Source organism: Cnephaeus nilssonii (genome assembly GCF_951640355.1).
Source record: "Cnephaeus nilssonii genome assembly, chromosome: 10".
NCBI classification, from domain to species: Eukaryota; Metazoa; Chordata; class Mammalia; order Chiroptera; family Vespertilionidae; genus Cnephaeus; species Cnephaeus nilssonii.
In genome coordinates, this window is record NC_137081.1 from 43,342,656 (window position 1) to 43,360,070 (window position 17,415).

The 17,415-nt window shown below is 38.8% G+C and overlaps 1 protein-coding gene across 5 annotated transcripts in view; it reads left to right on the forward strand.

Moving 5' to 3' along the window:
• CHN1 (chimerin 1) overlaps nt 1-17,415 on the forward strand; it is a 162,978-nt gene that overhangs the window by 103,260 nt on the left and 42,303 nt on the right. For 3 of the 5 annotated variants that reach the window (XM_079782394.1, XM_079782398.1, XM_079782395.1), the window contains one exon: nt 5,708-5,785. In XM_079782394.1, coding sequence (XP_079638520.1) covers nt 5,708-5,785 — 78 coding nt within the window. Of the gene's footprint in view, nt 1-5,115; nt 5,349-5,403; nt 5,423-5,707; nt 5,786-17,415 lie in introns of those variants that run through there. The other 2 variants (XM_079782396.1, XM_079782397.1) reach the window with 2 other exon arrangements.

A 17,415-nucleotide genomic window follows, 5' to 3' on the forward strand; every position in this document is an offset into this window, starting at 1 on the left:
AACCATCTGTCACCATACTTGTTATTGACTATATTCCTTATTCTGTACATTATATCCTCATGATATTTTATACCTGGAAGTTTGTACTTCTTAATCCCCTGCTCCTTTTCTGCCCATCATCTCACCACCCTCCCCTTTGGCAACCATCAGTTTCTTCTCTGTATCTGTGACTTTGTTTCTGTTTTGTCTTGTTCATTTGTTTTTTGTTTGTTTTTTTAGATCGCACATATAAGTGAAATCATACAGTATTTGTCTTGTCTGTTTAACTTATTTCATTTAACATAATACTCTTTAAGTCCATCCATGTTGTCGCAAATGGCACAATGAATTCTTTTTTATGGTTGAGCAATATTCCATCATACATATACATATGGGTGTCCCAAAAATGTATATACACACTTTGAATAATTATTACAATAATTATTAATTGCAGTGGGTTAAATCTGAAAAGAAAGAAACATCAGTTGAGCTATCAGCTGTTAAAGTGTGTATATATATTTTGGGGGACACCCTATTCCCTCCCCACCCCCCATCCCCAATCATCTTTATCCATTTATCTATCAGTAGATACATAGGTTGCTTCCAGATCTTGGCTATTTTAAACAATGCTGCAATGAACATAGGGGAACATATTGTCTTTTTAATTATTGTTTCCATTTTCTTCAGATAACTACCCAGAAGTAGAATTGCTGGGTGGAACATTAGTCTTATTTCTTATGTTTTGGGAAATTACATACTGTTTTCTGTAGTGGTTGCACTGGTTTACAATCCCAACAGTGCACAAGGATGTTCTCCACATCCTTGCAAACACTTGTTTGTTGTCTTTTGATAACAGCCATTTTGACAGGTGGGAGGTGATATCTCATTGTGGTTTTGATTTGCATTTTCCTGTTGATTGTTGTTTCCTATTGAACATCTTTTCATGTGTCTGTTGGCCATCTATTTGTCTTTAAATATCTATTCAGGTCCTCTGCCCATTTTTAATGGAATTAGTTTTTTTATATTGAATTTTATAGATTTTAAATACATTTTAGATATTAAACCCATAACAGATATCATTTGCAAATATCTTCTCCCATTCAGTAGATTGCCTTTTCATTCTGTTGATGGTTTCTTTCACTGTATAATAGCTTTTTAGTCAGATGTAGTGTCATTTATTTTTGTTTTTGTTACCTTGGCCTAAGGAGACATTAAAAAAATATCACTGCCCTAGCTGTGGTTTGGCTCAGTGGATAGAGTGCTGGCTTGCGGGCTGAAGGGTTCTGGTCAAGGGCACATGCCTGGGTTGTGGGCTCAATGCCCAGTGTGGAGCGTGCAGGAGGCAGCTGATCAATGATTCTTTCTCATCATTGATGTTTCTATCTCTCTCTCCCTTCCTCTCTGAAATCAATAAAAATATATTTTAAAAATCACTAAGACCAATGTCAAAGAGTTTGCTGCCTGTTGTTTTTTTTTTTTAATAGGAGTTTTATGGTTTCAGGTCTTACATTTAAATCTTTAATCCATTTTGAGTTTATATTTGTATATAGTGGCCTAATTTCTTTCTTTTTTAAATCTTTATTGTTCAGATTATTACAGATGTTCCTCTTTTTTCCCCCCATAGCTCCCCTCCACCCAGTTCCCACCCCACACCAGACTCTCGGCACCCCACTGTCCACGTCCATAGGTATTGCATACATGTATATAAGATCTTTGTCCCATCTCTTCCCGCACCTCCTCCCCCACCAAGAATTGTCAGTCCACTCCATTTCCATGCCCCTGATTCTATTACATTTACCAGTTTATTCTGTTCATCAGATTTTTTCTTCATTTGATTTTTAGATTCACTTATTGATAGATATGTATTTGTTGTCACTTGGTTGTTCATAATTTTTTATCTTTACCTTTTTCTTCTTCTTCCTCTTCTTAAAGAATACCCTTCAGCATTTTATATAATACTGATTTGGTGGTGATGAACGCCTTTAGCTTTTTCTTGTCTGTGAAGCTCTTTATCTGACCTTCAATTCTAAATGATAGCTTTGCTGGGTAATCTTGATTGTAGATTACTCTTGCTATTCATTGTAGCAAGAGTTGTAGTTCTTGCTATTCATCACTTTGAATATTTCTTGCCTGCATAATTTCTGTTGAGAAATCAGCTGACAGTCATATGGGTACTCCCTTGTAGGTAACTAACTGTTTTTCTCTTACTGCTTTTAAGATTCTTTGTCTTTTGCCCTTGACATTTTAATTATGATGTGTCTTGGTGTGGTCCTCTTTGGATTCCTCTTGTTTGGGGTTCTCTACGCTTCCTGGACTTGTAAGTCTATTTCTTTCACCAGGTAGGGGAAGTTTTCTGTCATTATTTCTTCAAATAGGTTTTCAATATCTTGCTCTCTTTCTTCTTCTGGCACCCCCATAATTCGGATGTTGGTACACTTGAAGTTGTCCTAGAGGCTCCTTACAATATCTTCATATTTTTGGATTCTTTTTTCTTTTTGCTTTTCCAGTTGGATGTTTATTGCTTCCTCGTATTTCAAATATTTTACTTGATTCTTAGGATCCTCTACTCTACTGTTGGATCTCTGTATATTATTCTTTATTTCAGTCAGTGTATGCTTAATTTCTGACTGATCCTTTTACATTTTTTTTTTTGGCGTTCTCACTAAGATCCTTGAAGGTCTCACTAAGTTCCTCTGAGGTTTCTAGAAGATTCTTGAGTAACCTTATAACTGTGTTTTGAACTCCATATCCAGTAGTTTGCTTTCTTCCATTTCTGACACATTTCTTTGTCTCCGCATTTTGGCTGCTTCCCTGTGTTTGTTTCTATGTATTGGGTAGCTGCTAAGTCTCCTTGAGTTGATAGAGTGGTCTTGTGTAGTAGGTATCCTATAGGCCCAGTGGCTCAGCCTCCCCAGTCACCTGAGGTGGACACTCTTGGTGCACCCCTTTGTGGGCTGTGTGCACAGTCTTGTTGTAGTTAAGCCTTGATTGCTGTTGGTATCACTGGGAGGAATTGACCTCCAGGCCAATTGACTGTGAGGACCAGCCGTGTCTACAGTGGAAGAGCTGCTGTGCAGGAGACACCCTTATGGGGCAGGACTTGCTTCAGTGGGGCTTTGGTGCTCACTGAGTCTGTCCCTTGAGTGTGTCACTTATGGAAGTGAAGAGTTGTAATCGGTTATGGTCTCACACTGACCACTGGGTAAACTGGCTCTTGGATCTCAAAGAAGGTGCAAAGTCATCCACTGCCTGGGGCCACCCAGCAGGAGCTACAGAAAGATCAGCAGATTCCTCCTCTTTGTATGGGGTTTGGAAGTGCCCAGACGAGGTCCAGCTGGGAGGCAAGGCAGGCTGCTGGCCTTGGGCCTTCTTTAGATAGCTTTGGGGCTCCCTGACCCAGATGCAGTTTGACAGGTTTTAGGCTAGGAAAGGACAGGCCCTTCATATGCAAAAGCCGCTGCACACAGCTTGGGTGGGGTTGTAAATTGAGTGGGGTGGGGTCTCAGGGAATCTCCAGGGCAGAGCAAATAGCAATGGCTGCCAGTCAGCCCTGCACAGGGGAGGTCCCGGTGCAAGAACAATGACCATTGCGCACCTCCATCTGGAAGAAAGCCACCCCTGCATTCCTGCCTGATGCCAGACAGTCCAGTTTCTCCCCGTATGTGTCTGGGTCCCCCAAAGTCTCACCCAGCACTGGAGCTCAGAGCAAGTGGGAGCTTATATCTCCCTCCCCATTAAAAAAGCGGCACACCCGGGTGCCAGCTCGTTCTGCACCTCCGCACCTCCTACCAGTCTCAATGCGCTTTCGTCTTTACCTCTCTAGTTGTGGTACTTCCACTCAGCCAGGTTTCCCACGGTTCTGGATGATAGTTGTTTTGTATTTTAGTTGTAATTTTGATATGGTTGTGGGAGGCAGCAAGTACAGGTGTTTACCTATGCTGCCATCTTGGTTCTTCTCTGGCCTAATTTCGTTTTCTTTTCTTTTTGCATGTATCTGTCCAGTTTTCCCAGCACCATTTATTGAAGAGACTGTCTTTTCCCCATTGTATATTCTTGCCTCCTTTGTTACAGATTAGTTGACCATATACGCACGGGTTTATTTCTAAACTCTCTCTTCCATTTCATTAACCTATTTGCCTGTTTTTGTATCAGTATCATACTGCTTTGATTACTATAGCTTTGTAGTATAGATTGAAATCGGGGAGCATGTAACCTCCAGTTTTGTTCTTTTTTCTCAAGATTGCTTTAGCTATTCAGGGTCTTTTGTAGTTCCATATAAATATTAGGATTAATTGTTCTAGTTCTGTGAAAAATGCCATTGGTATTTTGATAGGGATTGCATTGAATCTATAGATTGCTTTGGGTAGTATGGGCATTTTAACAATATTAATTTTTCCAATCCATGAGCACCCCCAGTTCTACATCAGCAAACATCCAAGGGTCCTTCCTATAAGCACAGTTACACTACATCCCATTGTGACCTGGCCTCAAGTTCTTTGAATAATGAATGTTGAGACTAAGGATAAACATATGGTTAGATCTATTTAAGTGTAGACCAACAGCAGAAGCACTCATAGTAAGGAGACAAAACTCACCACTTCAGGGTGCTAACAATATTATATGCATGCTCCTTGTTTTACGTGAAAATAGTATGATACCTAGTTAAACTCCTTTTTTATCAAAATATTTGTCAGCTTTTTCTCATCTTCAGTAAAATTTGGTTTTAGTTAACTAACCTCAGTCTATATGCACAAAGAAGGATATGGAAAGCATTTACCTGGCAGTGGTGCATTCTTTTTAAAACCTGATTGCTGCGTGTTAATTTTTTTTTGCTTTCAATAGGTAACAATATATTCCATTTTGTAATGAGGTATGACTCAGTAATTGCTCATTGTCTTCCCACTGTGGGTTTTTTTTGTTTTGTTTTGTTTTCGTTGAGCAAGCAAGAAAATCTTGCATGAGAGGAGGGAGAAACAGAGTGAGTTGAGGAATACAAAACTTAAATACTGTTGCTTGATTTTCATTGGTTATCTCCTTTCTTACTGTGACCAGTCTAATCCAGCCTTCCTTGTCAAATCCCTCCCCTCCCCCACCCTCTGTTCAGGGTTGCACAGAGTATCTGTTTCTAGAAACTGATTGCAGGCAGTATGTAGGCATCTTTCATTCAGAATGGACGTTAATATATTCAGTAGGGAAGAAAGCTTTTAGAAATGTACCATTTGTCAAAATTGGATGGCTTTTAAAAAGGGACAGAGATGCTGAATGTTTCGTATGTTAGCATCGACTCTTTCTGTTCAGACTCAAGTTTTCAGAAGCTTAAATATAGAGCCCTTTAAAAAAAAAAAGAGGAAGAAAGAAGAATTTTTCTGGTTAGTCGACCTCTTTTTAAGAAGTGCTTCATCATCCTCCTCCACCTCTCTGTGATGTTTCTCTGCAGCTCTCTGTAGGTTAGGGTTCTGTGCTGGCTGGCAGAATGCTCATTTGTTAGCTGAATAGAGTCCATCGACAGACATAGATTAATATAGGTTTTATTTCTTTCCTGTGAATTCCAAAAATGCCATCCAAAGAGTCTTGGTCGGGTAGGAAAACTAACAGAGCTGCAGCTCGCAAATCAAAACAAGAGGGCCGTCAGCAAGATTTATTGATAGCAGCCTTGGGAATGAAACTGGGTTCTCAAAAGTCGTCTGTGACAATCTGGCAACCTCTGAAACTCTTTGCTTATTCACAGTTGACATCACTTGTTAGAAGAGCAACTCTGAAAGAAAACGAGCAAATTCCAAAATATGAAAAGGTTCACAATTTCAAGGTAAGAATATTTTTAACCTTTTCTTATAAGAAAGAAAATGCACGTTATTTGAATTACACAATATTAAAGGAATATCTGCTGATGTTTTTTTAACACTAGGATGACTGAACTAAAACGTTCTTGCTATTTTAAGAATGAAGATGTGTTATGCTTTTAAACAGAAAAAAAAAAACTAATAGAATCCAACCCCGCTTTCTCTAATGCTGATTTAGTATTCTGTTTAATCTGTGTGTTTCAGTGGTAAAAGTATTGACTGATATTTGAAAGGTCTCATTTAATGATTTTGGCGTTATTTTTATTTGTGATATAAATATGTCTAACTATCTTTTTTTGGGTTTTCTGTGAGAGGATTAGATCTTATCTCTATTCGTTTGTGGTAAAAAGCTTTGGCTATAAGAGTCATTAAAAAAGTCATGTGCTGTTGCATCTGGATTGAGCAGATGGTCTGCATTTCCCATAGTTTCTGTCTTTCCTCCTCCGTTAGTTAATTGGCCGTGATGTAAGGAGACTGACCACCATGGGAATGTTGATGCTGCTGACACGAGCAGCTTCTCTTTAATTTCTGAGTATTTGTTTTCACCTTGTGTATGTGTAGTTCTAAATTATTGTTAATGTGTTTTACCAACTATACTTTAATCATCTTTCATCAAAATGATATGTGTGATTCAAGCTGTGTGTAGATCTTGCTTCTACTTATAGCGTGACATTCGGACTTGAAGTTCAGTCCTTTGCAACCTAATTTGAAGGACATACAGTGTGAGGCCATGCATGAGACCCAGATACACTTACTGGATGAATGGATGCACTGGCATTTCTATAGTAACTTCCCAGTAGTTAAACAACTTTAAGCTGAAGTTCTTGAGACATAAATATTTTTAGGTTGGGAAAATTTCATAGTTTTGATGTTGGGAGTGTATAGTTTCAAAAGATGATAAAGCTGGAAACCCCATTCTTCCATTTGTTTATTAATTTATTCAGCAGATATAATGCACCATTATCTGTAGTTAGAAACTTTATTCCAAATTTGCCATTCATCCTGATTTATAACACCAGCATTTATTTTACTTAAATGCTAAATACAAAACTCCGAATATGCTGTTTTTTTCATAGTGAGGAATAGACTTTTATGATATTCAGACCATTTGGGGATACAGGATAAATTCCAGAATGTATGGGATATGTAAAGATTGCTAATATTTCAAGATAAACCAAATAGCATTTTCTTCTCCTTTAATCTTAAGGCCTTGCCTTTCAGCCAGTATCTTTGATTTAAAATGAAACTGAGACCATTTAGTATGTGTATCAGGTCTCAACCACATCTTCCATTTATGAACCTAAATAGCACATACAGGTTACTAGGCCTCAGTTTCTTCTTGCATGATATAGAACTTGTTCTTACAGGATATTGATCAGGAAAATGATCCCAAATAAATCCTTTTGCAAATACAAAGTTTATGTGTTGTTTCATGCTTAGGAACCTAAATGACAATAGTTCTTAAGCAGGAAACTAAGCATACTATTTAGAAATAGCTGAGATTTTAAAATATACAATATTTCCAAAGATGTACCCTCTGGTGTGTTCAGCAAGAACAGATTGACCTATTAAGGATCCATTTCAGTGCTAAGTCAAGTTCATTGTACATGCTTTCTGTCAGTATTGGTTAAAGACAAAGAGTAGGTCTTTTCAAGGATTTGCATGAGCAAGAAAATATTCTCTATATTTTGGTTGCATTTCCAGTAATTTCTCTATTTTAATTTAGCACATGGCTTTAATGAGGAAATTTTGTACAGCCTGAAAGTGCTGACTCTGGGGCCAATTGTGACTCTTAGCTTGGTACTCAAACTGTTTTAAAGATATTTGTCTTAAAGAAAAAAAGAAAAAGCAGAAGCCTGCTTTCTTCTCTGGACCTAAAAAATTAAAAGCAGCTTGAGCATACTGTTTAAAAAACAAACAAACATACTCAGGAAAGAACTTGTGTGAGATAGTGAGTTGCATTACATATTTTTTAGAGCTGCTAATAAGGTCAGAAGTCTCAGAACTTGACTCTTTCCATTAAAATTGGTCTTTGTTATTTAAAACTGTTTCTGTAGGGTGGCATCATTAAAGAGTGTGTGTGGAGGGGGGGTCCATACTTGGCTTCCAAGAACATCCCCAAAAGAATCCAGACTCTGGCAGCAGTTCTCTCCCACACAAACGTTCACTTAGAAGGTCACTGCTGTGATATGTAAGTGTATACAGTGCGGAGATTTATTGTGGGAAAAACCCTGAGCATTTACATAATAATTGTTCACGCAGCCTTGCCATTGATTGTTTCCTGTGTTGGTAAAGTGTATTCTGCCTCACCACAAGCCCACTCACTAAAGCCTCATTTCAATGTGGTTTTCTTTTTTGCTTCTTGAACTGCCTTGTTATGTAATGTTGCTCTGTGGTGAACAGCTGCCAAACCTTATTTCAGAGCGTGAAGCCAAGAGTGTCTTATACCTTTGGTGAAATCCAAAAAAAAAAAAAAAAAATCAACTGGGCCTAACTCCAGACAGGTGTTTGTTTTTTTAAGGGAATAGAAACAAAACAGGAACACTTCCCATTTTGCTGTGTTATGTAACATGGTCTTTTGCCCCCTTATTGTTACTTAATAAGGATTTGACAAAGAATTGATCACAAGAAAGATCATTATCTCTTTTGGGGGAGGGTCATCATTTTAAAAATCAATGTACCACTTTAAAAAAATGATTAATCTGTAAGATGTCAACATAACTTTATAATTTTAACTGTCTCCTGGATCAACCTCTCCTAAGAACTGCCCCCATCCTAACACAAGAACAAGAGAGCAAGCTAATTTCTGGAGCAGACCTTAAACTAAACAAGAAACTTCTGACATTAAAAGGAAGACACAGGCACCCCACCAGCAGTGAGTGTACCCACGCAGGAGGCTCTCTGCATAGAATGATAGCTACATCCCAGCTTGCCCTCAGGAGCTTGCTCATTATTTGTATGACCTTGGCAGATGACTTCATCTCTCTAAGCCTCTGATTCTGCATCAGAAAAAGTGAGTGCTGGGAATGTGTGGGCACATGGTGGTAGTCACTATTTTTGTTATTACAAATTACCCCTAAATTCGTACCATGACTGTTTTCTTGCTCAGTTATAGCGGTCATGATGCAGTGGAGAACTCTGGCATGATTGTGGGGGCCAAAGACAGTTCTTGCTTCTTTCTTAGCTCTCAGGCAGCTTAGTTATGTAAGAGCAGTTGCATTTTCCTGCCTCACAGAATACAGTGAAATCCTCCATATTTCTTTTACTCCCTCCAAATTAAAGTATTCTATGTTTCACTTGGTATGTTTAATTCAGATAGTTCTATAAAATAAAATCAAGATTGCATATGATTACACCACCACCAGAAACCTGGCTACTTAGGCAAATTAAACAATTAAAAAGCAAACAGCATGAAGAACTTTAGTGAGTAGATACTTAAAAATCTTGAAGATAGTCTGGAAGTGGTGACTGGTTGGTTTTAGAGTTTCAGATACTTGCATTCTGCATATAAATTAGATTGTAACATAATAGATTTAATGTTGCCCAGATAATATGCAAGCAATGAATCCTGAGATGTGAATTGATACTGCAATTAAAACACTCTAACATGAACCATGTAATATTTATTTATTTGTTTTAGAGTGGAAGGGAGGGCTAGAAACATCAATGATGAGAGTCATTGATAGGCTGCCTCCTGCACGCCGCCTACTGGGGATTGAGCCTGCAACTTGGGCATGTGCCCCTGACCAGAACTGAACCCCGGACCCTTCAGTCCTCAAGTTGACACTCTATCCAAGTGCAGAACCTTGTAATATTTAGTAAAATTACTGACTCAAGACCACTGGGATAAAGCAATAATAGTGAACCCGTCAATCCTGGCGCACAGACCAGACATTGTGTGGTTTGGAAACTGAGGGGTAGGGATGACCAGCACTCCTGCTCAAAGTGGCCTTTTCTTCTGAGGATACAGACAAATGCAAGCCCTGTGGTTTTCATTTGGTTCACATTTAAGAATGATTACAAAACGAACCAACAAATAAACAGCTAGATGCAGCATGAAATTTAGAGTTAAATTATGTGATCTATAAGTTCTTTTATACCTTGAAAATTCTCTGATTCAATTATAATGAGAAGCATTTGATTTGTTAATATATTGTCTTCCATTACTAAAATTTTATTAAGGCCCATATAGAAACCAACTGATTTTAATACTGATTTTTAAAAGAATAAAAATACTGATTTTTAAAAGAATAAAAATAAACTACATATGAAAGAATATTTTTTAAAACTAGTTATATTAGCAGTCAGTGAAGTGTCAGATTCAAAGACTGAACCCCCCTCCTCCTATCTCCATCTTCCTTCTCCTGTCCCCCACATCTAGTAAAATGCCTTATCTATGCTCAAAAAGCACCCATTAAATGACATGACATGACATGGGGGACCTTGGTGATGGTGGTGGTTGTTATTTTGAAACCACATCTCATGGCAGCTGGAAATTTCAAAACAAAAGTAGATTCTTCTAATCTTAAGACCTGTGTTGTTCTAAATGGTTTTAAAAAATCAAATTGATGTGAATTTTTTAAATGAAATAAAACCCCAAATATCATGTTATCTTATATTTGATGAGAGTATCTGTGTTAAGTGCTTAGAAATTTCAGTGTTGTTTTGAATTAAGTGTAATATGACAAAATAGAAAAGGCAACCTGGACTGTCCCATTGTTAAGCTTCAGCAATAAGGTCACTCATCTTTGCTTCTCCTATGTATATAAACATGAGTGCCCCAAATTAACATTTCAAAGGAATGATGTTTTCCTCCCAATAGTTATGTGTGTGTGTGTATACACAGGCACTACTCCTGATTCGTAATGTGGGTATCTTGCAAGAAAAGATAAAAATAAAGATTAGTGCAGATGGGGATTATTTCTGCCTAGGGCAGTCAGACTTGTAGAAGGCTGATTGGGTAAGATCATCTATAATGTCTCTGTGGGCATTGTGTTTCTGTTGCTCTCGGATAGAATACTTAGCAGATGTGTGGAAGCCAAAAGTAATGAACACGCACTAGTCTGCCTCTGCTGCTGAGGAGGACCACAAAGACTCAGAATGCACTTTCATCCAGGTCTCCATGCTACCCCGCAGCACTGCGGCCCTCAACCCTGTCTATCCTTATATTCGTAACTCTGGCTGGGGAACTGGCTATAACCCCTCGAGTGCAAATCTAGATTATTAAGATCATTGGGAAGGTTACTGCCTGCCATTAATAATCCAAAAAGAAACATGTCACAAGTTTCTTGTTGGTTGGTACATAGTTGCTTACGCTTCTTCACAGACATTTTATGGGACTAGAGAATTTTAAGATGCTATACTTAGCTCAAGAAAAACCCATGATTTTATGGATTGGAAGCATTAATATGGTCACTATACCCAACGTGATCTACAAATTCAATGCAATTTTTATCAAAATCCCAGTGACATTCTTCACAGAAATAGAAAAGACAATCCTAAAATTCATATGGAACCACAAAAGACCCCAAATAGCCAAAGCAATCTTAAGCAAGAACAAAGCTATAGTAATTAAAAGTGTTAAAGCAGACATATGGACCAATGGAACAGAACAGAAAGCCCAGAAAAAAAAGTCCATGCATCTACAGTCAACTCATCTTCAGCAAGATTGCCAAGAATAGTAAATGGGGAACAGTAGTCTCCTCAATTAATGATATGGGGAAAACCAGATATCCACATGCAAAAGAATGAAATTGGTCCCTTATCTCACAACATATACAAAAAAATCAGTTCAGCGTTGGATTAAACACTTAAATATAAGCCCTGGAACAAAAGAAAGAAAACAGGAAGAAAGCTTTTTTTTAAAAAAAATCTTTATTGTTAAAAGTATTACAGAGGTCCTCCTTTTTCCCCCATTGACCTCTTCCAGCCCGCTCCCGTCAGGAAGAAGCTTCTTGACACTGGCCTGGGCAATGTGTTTTTGGATGACACCAAAGCACAAGCAACAACAGCAAACAAGACAGGTGGGACTATATCAAACTAAAAAGCTTTGTACAGCAAAGGAAACAACAGAGCGAAAAGGAAACTTAAGGAATAGGAGAAAATACAGGCAAACCATATATCCGATAAGGGAAGGGGTTTATGTCCAAAATATATAAGGAACTCATACAACTCAGTAGCAAAAACCAAATAACCCAATTTTAAAATGGGCAAAGGACATGAATAGACATTTCTCAAAAGAAGATTATATAGTGGCAGATGCTCAATATCACTAATCAACCTCACAGCTGTTAGAATGGCTATTTTTAAAAAAGACAAAAAATACCAAGTGTTGATGAGGATGTGGAGAGAAGGGAATCCTTGAATACTGTTGGTGCAAATGTAAATTGGTATAGCAATTATGAAAACAGTATGGAAGTTCCTCGGAAAATTAAAAACATAGCTACCTTGTGATCCAGCAGTAGGTTGCCTTTTAACGCTGATGATTATTTCCTTTGCTGTGCAGAAAATGTATCATTACACGGAGCCTGCATGTCTGTTTTTGCTTTTGTTGCTTTAAAATTTGGAGAGAGATTTGGAAGTTTGTTTTTCTCTACTTGGAGGCTGTTAGTGGAATTAAAAAACAAACTAAAAAGATTATCGAGTAGTTTAAATTTGGGGAGAGATTTACAAATTTGTCCTTCTCACTAGGTGGCTGTTAGTAAAACATATTAAGTGTACCATTTCTTTTATGTAATTAAAAACCAAATAATTAAAAGCAAGCCTGCACCAGGAGATCACCGGTTCAATTCCCAGTCAGGGCACATGCCCAGCTTTTGGACTATATCCCCAACAGGAGGTGTGCAGGAGGCAGCTGATCAATGTTTCTATCTCCCTCTCCCTCTAGTATTACAAAAAACAACAACAAAGAAGAAATCTGAGGCCAGCCTTTGAAATTAAGATGTAGGGTTGCTACTTTTAAACACCTTAAGACGGACACACAATTTCAGAAAGTCACTTCTTCCAAAATTCTGTTTTTTTAATACTTTAGTTTTTGTGTCCACACAATAATCTAACCCTCAAGGATTTTTTTTTTCTTACATTTGGGACATGTTGGTACTTTTATAGTTACTTGTATCACATATCCATTCTCCCCTTCCAGATTTAACTGAGGAGTAAGTCTTAATTCTATCCTGCTCATTCTGTAAGTTAATGGGAGAGATGCATATGTAATATTTCATATCTCTATTTTTCAAAACCTTAATTGACAAATTATACTATCATACTTCATTGTCTTTGTGACTCACTATGTCAAAATTCCTCAGTGGACAAAGAGTCTTCACTTAGGATTGAAGCCTACTGTAACTTCAATAAGATTGCCAAAGCATGTGCCTAAAAAATATGTACATGTCATAATATCCTACCTCAGTTATTGTTTATATTGCCAAGTTTCCTATTATCTGAGTATACTTATCATTAGTCAGCATTCATTATTTGTATATAATAATACATGACACAAAAATATCATTGCCTTCATCAAAGAGCCCAAAGGGAAGAGAGATACCAATATACAAAAAGGAAGCGGAATATAAGTCTAAGAAAGATGTATTAAAGAGAATATATGCAAATATTGGTTTTTCTTTCTTAAATATTTTACCACAGTAATGATGTTATCTGGGAAAACCACCGCAAATTATTTTTCTGATAAACACCAGTAGTTTTCTTTCCCAGGTTTACTCTTCTTAAATTATCTTAAGATTCTCCTGGTTACAAAATAGGAAAGCTAGAAAAGGAAGGGGAAATAGCCCAGTAGTGTCGCACTTCTGGATAACATAGTCAACTGCTTATTTTCTGTATTTTATATTCTTTGAGGAGCAAAAATAGAACTTGGGTGTGTTTTTAAAAGTGTTATCCAGATGTAAAAATTAAAAAGAAAATAATATATCCACTTTTAGGTCATGGGAATGAGAGGCTTCTTGTTATGTTAGGTGATATCCTACAGTCTGCTGTATTAGAAATGACATTTTGGCTGTCAGTGTGAATGGATTTGCCCAAATCGGGCCTAAACTGTCAGGCTCACTCCTTCTCTTTTGTAGAATTCCCTTTGGAGTCCCAGCTCTCACATGTGCCACACCCTAATCACTGCTTTCGGCTCTGCCTCACAAGCTTGGATAGTGCCCTTGTTCATAAGGAGAAGAGCCATCTCTAGGAAGCATGTGATTTTGCTTTGATGGCTGTTATTACAGCTCATTTTTCCAAAATTGTATGACATTGCTTCAGTGTGTCTGTTTAAATCCTCCATTTGGAACCCATGACTGATATTTACCATTTGATGGAACAGATAGGAGACTTTCCATTTCAAGTGCTGGAAAGCCAAACCCATGCTCTCTGAGGCAAAAGGGAAGTTATAGGAAAAGTCTGGTGTTAGTTGACCCAGAAGCTTAATAATGCCAACAGAACTCTGTCTCCAAGCTCCATCTTCATTTTCAGGCTCCTACTGCTGACAAGGTGCTGGTAGAGATTCCAGCTCTGTGTACTGCAGATGCTAGTCAGCTGCAATAAGAGACTGTTTGAGCAAAGGGTCTGGGCCTGGCAGGCATTCACTTAATTATCTTACACTAGAGGCCCAGTGCACGATTTTCAGGGGAGTCCCTCAGCCCAGCCTGCGCCCTCTTCAGTCCAGGAGCCCTTGGGGGATGTCTGACTGATGGCTTAAGCCCACTCCCTGCCGGCAGTCGGGCATCCTTAGCACTGCCTCGAAGGCGGGAGAGGCTCCCGTCACCACCGCTGCACTCACTAGCCGTGAGCCTGGCTTCTGGCTGAGCTGCGCTCCCCCTGTGGGAGCGTACTGACCCCCAGGGGGCAGCTCCTGCATTGAGCGTATGCTCCCTGGTGGTCAGTGCACGTCATAGCCACTGGTCGTTCCACTGTTCAGTTGATTTGCATATTAGCCTTTTATTATATAGGATGCCCTTCTCTGAACTGGTAGTTCTAGTTCCAGGAGAACAGAATGGGCTTATTGGCTTAGATCTAGGTCACATACTCTCCCCTGGAGCTGGGGATAGGGTCAGTTCCATACGGTTCACATAGATTCAGGACTGTTATTCAAAAATAAGAAATGCCCACTACATAAAATGACAAATGAAATCACCAGTTACAAGATTCTAGTGTACAACCTACCAAATACAACAGTGTTAATGTAACACTTTGCTGGGATATGTGTGTAGAGCACAGTGACAAAGGAATTCTAAAGCAGTTCAGCCTATATCCGGGACATTGAGAATTGCTGAGTAAGTGAACATTATTTTATACGTGTAGAAACTGAAGCCTGGAGAAATCAAAGGTTCAAGCTCACATAAAACATTAGTTTTAGAAACAAGAATATAATCTGAACTTCCACTTTTGGCTACCATAGAGGAAATAGATACACCGTCCCATCTTAAATAAATAGCGCACCAGAGAAAGTATGTAAAACAGTAGTCAGACATTGAACAACAGATCCTGAAAGAAGGAACACAAACAATATGACTTAAGATTGCTCTTGCCTCCTACCTAGAGGGAGTTTCCAGGCCACAGCAAAATGGAGGGGGAATCGAAGGAAAGCCCAGAGGTCTAGCTAAGTTGAGGACACAGAGATTGGAGTTTGGTGAGGCAAAGTAGCTAAGATTTGTGGGACGGAGTTCCTGGGGGACAAAGCTCTGGAATCTTTTTTAGTCTTTGAGTACTTACCTACACATGCATGAGAGGAAACCATTATGGAAATTCACCCAGGGCTGGAGAATACTTTTGCCCACCAGTAGGGGTGGAAAGACATCATAATACATGAGGAATTGTATTAAAGGGGCATCTTAGTAGCATAACTAAATTAGCATAGGCCAGAGGCTGCAGTGAGGAAAGAAATAGAAGCTATTTAAAATGATCCAAATGAAATCTCCAGAGATGAAAAATATATATAAAATGAAAATACACTGGGTGGACTTCTAGGAATATATTCTAAGAAACCCGAAGCATCAATCAGAAAGGATGTATGCACCCCTATGTTCATAGCAGCACAATTTACAATAGCTAAGATCTGGAAACAGCCCAAGTGCCCATCAGTAAATGAGTGGATAAAAAAAGCTGTGGTACATTTATACCAGGGAATATTATGCAGCAGTAAAGAAGGATCTCTTACCCTTTGAAATAGCATGGAGGGACCTGGAGGGTATCATGCTAAGTGAAATAATTCAGTCAGAGAAAGACAAGTATCACATGATCACACTCATATGTGGAATCTAACAAAATAAACTGATGAACAGAGTGGATCCAGAGACATGGAAGCATGGAACAAAGTGTGGAAGCTCAGGGGGGAGGGTAGGTGGGTGGGAGGTAATCAACCAAAGACCTGTATGCATATATGCATGGACCATGGACACAGACAATAGGGTGCTGAAGGCCTGGGGCAGGGGTGGGCTGGAGGGGGTGAGTGGGGGAAAAGGGGACAGATGTAATACTTTTAATAATAAAGAATTATTTTTAAAAACAACATACACTGGTGGTATTAACAGCATGTTAGGCACCACAGAAGAAAACATTAGTGAACCAGCAGGCATATAACAAATATCCAAAATGAAGGACAGAAAGAATGTTTTTAAAAAAATGAGCACAGCATCAGTGATCAGTGGGACAATATCAAACAATGAAGCTTAAGTGTAATTGGAGTCAAAAGGAGCAGTGATGGGGAGCCAGGGAACAAAATAGTTATTTGAAGGTCCAGTCAGGTATCACTTAATGATGGGGATATGTTCTGCTAAATGAATCATTAGGCATTTTCATTTTTGTAGAAGTATCATAGAGTACTCTTACACAAACCTAGCTGGTATGGCCTACCACACCCCCCACACTACATGGTATATATATATAGCCTATTGCTCCTAAGGCTGCAAACCTGTACAGCATGTTACTGTACTACATACCTTAGGCAATTCTAACAGAAGAAGAACTTTTGTGTAGCTAACTATATCTGAACACAGAAAAGGTACAGTAAAAGTACAGTATATAAAAGTGTGTGTGCACACATTGGGGAATCGGGAGGGCTCTGGAGGGAGGTGCCTTTGGAGAGAGAGAGATGTCAGGAGGAGGGAAAGAGGAAGAGGAAGGGAGAGCAGAGGTCAAAAGAGATCCAGAGAGATAAAGCTTGAGACAAGAAATAACAAAAGCAAGGAGAGGGAGGAACAGGGCTGGGAGGAAAGAGAGAGAAAGAGAAACAGAGAGGCCCTGATGGTTTGGCTCAGTGGTCAGAGCATTGGCCCTCAAACTGAAGGTTGAGGTTCGATTCCCGTCAAGGGCACGTACCTCAGTTGCAGGCTCAATCCCTGATGTGTCTCTCTCACATTGTTGTTTCTCTGTCTCTCCCCCTCCCTTCTACTCTCTCTAAATATCAATAGAAAAAAAAATATCCTTGGGAGAGGATTAACAAAAACATAAAAGAGAAACAGAGGAAAAGAACGTGAGATTGTGCGCACACACGTAAGCAGGTACAAGGCAGTTGCACAGCATTGCTGAGCCTCCTCATCTATTTAAAACAACGCGAGCTAGCAGTAAATTCAACATCATAGTTGGGTCCAGCATTTTTTTC